The 7,500-nt window shown below is 39.7% G+C and overlaps 1 protein-coding gene across 1 annotated transcript in view; it reads right to left on the reverse strand.

Moving 5' to 3' along the window:
- The window catches only part of LOC137985621 (alkylglycerol monooxygenase-like), a 27,302-nt gene that overhangs the window by 12,259 nt on the left and 7,543 nt on the right, over positions 1–7,500 (reverse strand). Inside the window, 8 exon segments of the mRNA XM_068833259.1 lie at positions 1,512–1,571; positions 1,694–1,725; positions 1,728–1,775; positions 1,859–1,891; positions 2,045–2,077; positions 5,045–5,207; positions 6,190–6,293; positions 6,638–6,789. Coding sequence (XP_068689360.1) covers positions 1,512–1,571; positions 1,694–1,725; positions 1,728–1,775; positions 1,859–1,891; positions 2,045–2,077; positions 5,045–5,207; positions 6,190–6,293; positions 6,638–6,789 — 625 coding nt within the window.

A 7,500-nucleotide genomic window follows, 5' to 3' on the forward strand; every position in this document is an offset into this window, starting at 1 on the left:
GATACAAACAAAATTTGGGTGGGGATGTGCCTCCTGAAACCCTTACCGTCCCTACCCTATTTCAGACGTGACCAAAAATTTGATACCCTATTTCAGACCTATTTGCAGACCTATTTCAGCTGTTACACGGTTGGCTTAATAATTTGAGAAGGGCTTTGTTGATGGTCTTATCGCCTAATGATGAAGAAAAAGCTTCTTCTAAAAGACATACCCAATTGAAGACTTGAGTGAACAAACCATACCCTATTTCAGACCAAAAAAGGGTCAAACTCGATACCCTATTTCAGACCAAAACGGCTAAATAAACCTTTGGGGCCGCACATACCTATATAGCCCATACAAGGAAGTACCCACCCTGGGCCGTTAAGATGGACCGGTCACGAAGCAGCGTATTTAGGTTGCCAAACTGTTCCCATTTTCTATTTCCATTTTATGACATAGAAGAAGAGGCAAGACTCAAGGAATAGAAAACCCTGCGCAAGACAGCCAATGTAATAAAAACCTTATTGAACTAGCCTGTTCGGTTCGTACTTGGAAAATATTGGTCTCGTTCCCTTTTTGCAAAAAAAGGAACTCGACCATTATTTCCCAGTACGAACATCACGCTAGTTCAATAACATGTATGTGTTAAAAGTCGTAGTCCGCTAAAGTGTAAGCCTGCGTAGCGGCCGAAGGGGAGGGACAGGGTTGGCGAACTGGGGAGGAGGGTTAGCCCCACAACCCTTCTCCTCCCCTTCCCCCTCCCCTTGGGGCGCTACGCCAGCAAGCTGAGGTTTAGCCTGACGTATTTTCGACGGTCCTTTCTCTCCCCCGCCGGAAATACGTCTGCGTTCGCATGCTAGCTGACGTTTAATGGGGAAAATTTTAACACAGACCAATGATGAATAGCCTAATGATTAGTCCTCTTTCCTTTGTTTTTCAGATCTTTCTCTACCAAAAGACCAGGAATTTTCACAGAACGCATATTTTGCAGGGACAATTCCGTAAAGCGTGAAACAGTCGCCGTCAAAGGCAAGAGCCCCGTTTGTTATATGCACTACCTCTGTGAGTGAGCAAGGTGAACAAAATCCAAGAATGTGATTGGCTTCCTCAGTTGGTTTTGTGATCACCAAGGATTGTGCAATTATCATTGTAACGGAAATGAATGCCAAACAAAGGATGCTTTTTTTTCACCATGGTGGTTGTGGTCACACAACACTGAGCAAGAACGAAATCAGAGAGTGCCTTGCAGGGAAAAGAGCAAACTATTGAAAGCTCTGTGTTCTACAGTATGTCAGTATGCCGGTTTTTTCAGGTTCCACAGAGTTTATGAAATGTCATGAGATGGGACCCACAACAACAACAGGATTTGGAAGTCTCACCGTTTGCAGCTGTAATTACAAAATGCACCAAATTTCTTCTCAGTTTTTAAAGAGGGTTTAGTCCAGTTGAGTTTCGAGCCCTAAGCCTCACACATGTTAGGGCAGGACTCCACCAACTGAGGCAACCAATTAGCAGCACTTGTTACCAACCTTGTCCTTTAGTCCTGATGTTTCCCAAAATGTCTTCCAAATGTGAGTGAATTGACAAACCTATTAGCAAAATACCAGTGTAAATGTAAAATCTGCTCATAGTTTTAAAACAGTCTGTCTATTGCAGCCTGCTGTCAACCACAAAGGTTACCGATTCCATATTGAGATATTTGCCATCTTACCTGTATCCAAAAAGGGTCCCAGCTGGCCAGTGTTGAACCAGACCATAGGCAATCTCCTCGTCTGTCTCAGCCTGAAATGTTCCTATTTAAAGCACCAAGATTAACAATTCTTTTTTTTTATAATCTTAAAACAATGTGAATTACAAACTGCTTTTCATTACTTACCAAACATTCTGTCCCAGATAATCAAGGTTCCCCCTGCCAAAATGAATAAACACTTTCGTGTTACAGCAAAAATGTTCAAACAAAACCGTTTTTTTTAATACCATTTCTATTGTTTACCTTAACTATTTGGTTGTTAAAATTCTGTGAATTAATACTATAATAAAACGTCGATGTTCATTAACTTACCATAGTTCTTATCAATACAATATGGATTTCTCCCTGAAGTGAAAAAAGTACAGAATTTCAAATCAAGTATAGTGAACAGAAAAAAGATATTAATACAGCCTTCTGAAAAAAATCTCTAAGTTGATAGTGCTCAAGAAAGTAATAATGAATTATGATGATAACAATAACATCTTAAATAATTATTGCATGGTTTGTTCCAGACACCTCAGACCACCACTAATAATAGTTTAATACATGAATTCACTGTTAACATTTTCATAATCAACCCACTAGAACCCAATCATTAAAAAAAAGTAATAATAATAACATTTAATAATAATAATAATAATAATAATAATAATAATAATAATAAGTTGTTCCACTGATTGTTGGAGCCCTTAGTTGCACCACCAAACTGTTGGGTGAATGGCTGGAGATGAGTGGACCAATGTTACTGATAGCACTGCTACAGAAGACCATCACCCTGTTAGGGACAGCCAGGATTCTTCGGAACCCGTTTGTGTTTCATCAATAGACAAGTTAGGATTAAATAATGACAAAATGTAGATACTGTAGCACGCTTACATAACGGGGCATAATCATGCATGCCTCGCTTTTGTTTACGGCAATGCTTAAAAATGAGGACTGGTAAAAAATATTAACTATAACTCTGTTTTAAAAGCCTCATCAGAGACATAAACACTGGCATCAGATGTACGAGTAAAGAACGACAAAATGTTGACGGCATGTTTAAAGAAAAAGGCAAATTTATACAAATTAACTCTGCTGTGTTTATAGAGCCTCATCAATACAGATAACACACTTGAAGGACTAGTTAGTATTAACATGCAGAGATATGTTCACGGTGAGTATGTTAACTTGACGTATAGTACGAACCATTAATGGATGGTATGGATTGTAGGGCCACCTGGATCTACCCTCTTAATGAGCAGCATCGTAAGTTCCCTTAATGATATGCAGTTTATGGACTGCTAACTTCTCCAAGCACTACGGTCCGTATAGATGTACGGATCGAAAGATAATAATTTATGGTCTGTATCAGTGCGGTACACGTAGTAATTTATAGTTGGACATGTATGCAAGAGACCCTTGGCTAATGGATTTAGGTAACCTGCTCTGCCGGTGCTTGTAGCAATACATTTGATGATGATGATGATGATGATGATGATGATGTTGGAAGATGAGAAAGTGAAGGGAACACAAGAACACAAACACAGAAAAAGCTAATTAAAGGTAATAAACGAGTGCCTCAAGTGTCAAATGAAACGAGGGGGAAGTGACTTGGATACAAGGTGGAGAAGTTACCTTTCATCATTGGGTACCTGTGAGGAGGCATTACACGACAGTGATGTTGATACAAAAACTTACAGAAGATGGAGCAAAAGATAATAACGGCACATATTTATTGAATGGTGCTTCTGGAGAGTGCATCAATACTCAAGAATTAGGACATTGTCAGGCTTTCATAAGACACCACAGCCAGAGTAGGGACGTTGAGAGAACAAAGTAAACTTGGTTACTTCAGAGTAGCACTTGGTTGGAAGCTTAAAAACCACCTCTAAACACTGGCTACTTTCCTTTCGATAAAATACTAATGTAACGAAGGATTGACTGTTTTTTTGGTTTGGGTTACAAAAATTAGGGTGCAAGGATAGTGCAGTGGTAACAGCACTCGTCTCCCACTAACGTGGCCTGGCTTCAACTCCCAGACTTGGCGTCACATGTGGCTTGAGCTTGTAGGTTTACTAGTCTGCTGCCAGAGAATTTTCTCTGGGGCAGCTACAAATGTCAAACCGGATCAACTCGGATCGCTCACCTCAGATACAGGGAAAAGCAGTTTTGTAAGCCCAAACTAATTGACGTTTGCCCCGATTTCAACAAGGTTACTTAAAGATTAGGACTAGGGTGATTTCTTGAGGCCTTATCATTTTTCAGTGGGAGGCACGGTGGCCACATGGTTAGTTCGCTCGACTCCGGATTGAGGGCCTGGCTGGGGACATTGTGTTGTGTTCTTGGGCAAGACATTTTACTCTCACGGTGCCTCTCACCACCCAGGTGTATAAATGGGTACCAGCGTAATGCTGGGGGTAACCCTGCGATGGACTAGCATCCCATCCAGGGGGGAGTAAAATACTCATGCTTCATGCTAATGAAACCGGAGATAAGTGCCGGCCTGATGGGCCTTCTGGCTCGTAAGCAGAGACTTGAGTTGACTTTTTATCATTCTTTTTACCTCAATCCGAGGTGAGCGATCCGTGTTGATCTGGTCCAACTTTTGCCTTTTTTGCTGGGTAATCCAGTTTTCCTGTCCTCAAATACCACGATTTGACATCAGAGTTGATTTGATTCCTGTACAGTGTCCCGTATTAGTGTCCCAGCGCCACATATTACAATACATACTTAATTGACCACTCCCAATAAGGGCTTTTCATAGCCAATGAAACAATCAAAGCAATGACGAAACAGAACAACAACAACAACAACTCTTAAGAATCCCAACTGGCCAGAGGCAAACCAGTCGGCTATTTACAAGTGCAGCCGAGATGTAGAACCAGAGACTACCAGGAACAAATTCAGCAAGTGGCTAGAGCGGGTCTTCAACCCAGGAACTCCAGATCTCAAGGCAAGTGTCCTAACCACTGGGTCGCACTGCCTCCACATGTAAATACAACTTTGACGTTTAAAGAATATTAAGTCCATTATATATTAAATGCTTGTAATGTAAATGAAGTGATCATTATGACTGATTTCCACTAAACTTATTAGATACTCAACAGAATATCCCATTTCTGATTTATCAATGCTAAATGCATAAATAGGTTATACATGTAGAGTGCAAAAATATGGAAGTTGCTATGGAAACACAGCAGTGAGCATTGTTGAGTATATAATTAGTAAAAAGTCGTATGAACTTGCTTGTGCATTTTGTAAGTTATGGCCACAAGTGATGCTTTGAAAGTTCTCAAGTTGTACGAGCTGTAGGTGATTTCCTATACTTACCATGATGCACACGATGGTGGCTTGGAGTATTGAGAATGTATTCAAGAGGTCCAAGAGAGCGCACAATTTCAGTATGAATCCAGAATTGGTAGAGGAGGTTAAATTGATAATGGGCAAAGAAAATGGAAGGCGGAACAACCAAAGCCAAGGGTAGGTAAAATATCTGCAAATGAAGATTTCAGAGATTTGATATAAATGTACAGCGGTAAGTACCAGGTACATTCTGTCAATTTTGAACTTATGTGGCCTTTTACCAACTAGCTCAGTTAGTTTATAGGTCACGGAGTACTGAGGACCCCCGCCTGGTTCAAAACCAAATCCCTTGTTGTATAGTTTGCTCTCAAGGCCACTAAATAACTAAGGAGAAGTTGCTTGAATTCTTTTGTAATAAAATCTGCAGAGTTACCCTTTATTGTCTTCTTGGATAATCATATCTAAAAAAAGACTTTGTCTGCAACTTTGTAGAACATTAAAATAACTTATATACAACTGTAAATGCAATTAGTATAAACCAACAAGTTTCATATATGTTACAGTATTACAGTGAGGGGGGGGGGGGAGGGGATGGGGAGGGGGGATGGGGACTCCCATATGAAAAAGACAGGTGTGCTCGTCATACCTTTTAGAAAGTGGTTTTGGTACCTCTTAGGGTGTTCAGCCTCAAAATGTCCACAGCAGGAGTTTTAGCAGTACCTTTTAAAGTACAGAGACGAAAAAGTATGACAGGAGACATTTGACAATGAACTAATTTTTCATTTTGGCTAAATAAAACCCATAATTTGGTACCTCTTGGGGGTGAAAAAAATTTCATGCCACGCCCGCAAGAAAGGATCTTGGTACCTCTAAGGGGTTCTTTCAAAATTTCCAAATGAGCGCCCCCGTAATTTTTATATGGGAGTCCCCCTCCCCCTGGGATAGTATTTAGCACATTACTTATTACTTGTATAGCACCATATTTTGTTAAAGTTTCTTACCTAACCCACCTTGATTAGCCACCTGTGGGATTAGATATAGGACTTGGATACTTTGTAAATTTTGTTTTTAATGAATTTAATTTGGCTGTTGTTTGAATATAAATTAAGGTACATGTATGCACTGCATATGGCATATAAACATAGTTCTTCAATGATTGATAAATTACCCACCGCAGATGAGTATTTCTGAACCACAGACTGTCTCAAAGCTGTTGTAAGATTGTAGTCTTCGGAGCTGTGATGTGCTTGATGTGCTGCCCACATAATATTGACTTCTAAAAGAAAAATACCTGTATCGTCTCTTAATGTAGTTCTTAATTTTAAAACCACATTTGTTATTTAATTGTCATTTTTGAACTACTTTAGGGAAAAAGTAATATAATGGAAAAAAAAGAAACTGCATGGACTGAAATTGATAAGCCACTGGGGGGAATCTAGCTTGCAACAATCCAAGTGAATCATTAAAGTATTAAATAAATATAAATTGTACCGTCCTGAACTGTCAAGCCAAGAATCAATTTCCACAAATGACCTCACAAACTTCAGAAACGTGATGGAGAAAACTTCTGGGAAGTGTTTCAATTAAGTCTCAAGACATTCTATTAACGACTCAACTTACCGTGAGCAGCTCTATGGAACCAGTAATAAAGAAAATCCACTCCAAGGAAACAAAAATACCACGTTCCAGGATCATCCCAAGATAGATTTACCAAATTGAAATTGTTGTAAACAAACATATAGAGAGAAAGATCACCACTCAACACAATGACCCTGCAAAATTGTGAAAAAAAATATTTTCATCTTCTTTCAAAATATTATTTTAAAAAATGTGTAAAAAAGGTATAATTAGGGTATTCAGTCATTATAATAGTCAAATGTAAATGGGTATGTAATACAATACTTGTCAACTTCCAGGGGTAGTTGCATACACAAGCCCTAGTCTGACGTACCAGTACATGGCGGCCGGAATATAATACACCCTGCTGACTGACCACGTGAAGTGGTCTTAGCTGCTCACGGTAAGTTATCTATTCCACCAATTCCCAAAACTCAGCAAGGAAAGAACACTGGATCCTATGACTCCAACCATACAGACTCAAAGTGCGGTACATAACACGTAAAGAAAACAATTTGCTTATCCATTTACATCTTGGCAGTGGAAAAAGGGTGTGCAGAGAAAAGAAACTCAGGCATAAAGCTAAAGGACCACACCCCACAGCAGCACTGGAGTATCACCATTCAAACAGTTGTTTGATAGAGGTAAGGTCCCTCATTTTACAAGATGTAAATATCTCAACACTGAAGCCAGAGTCGACAGAGATGCAGGAATGAGACAAAGGAGGCCTGACTATGCTGATGAAAGGAGGGGAGTGCAGGAAAATAGTCCTGCTCCTGGTGATTGAGCACTTGTTAAACAACTGAAGGAAAAGTCACAATTCACCTGAAGGAGTTGATGAGATGAGATGTAATTCAGGAAAAAGC

Source organism: Montipora foliosa, chromosome 2 (genome assembly GCF_036669935.1).
Source record: "Montipora foliosa isolate CH-2021 chromosome 2, ASM3666993v2, whole genome shotgun sequence".
Taxonomy (NCBI): domain Eukaryota; kingdom Metazoa; phylum Cnidaria; class Anthozoa; order Scleractinia; family Acroporidae; genus Montipora; species Montipora foliosa.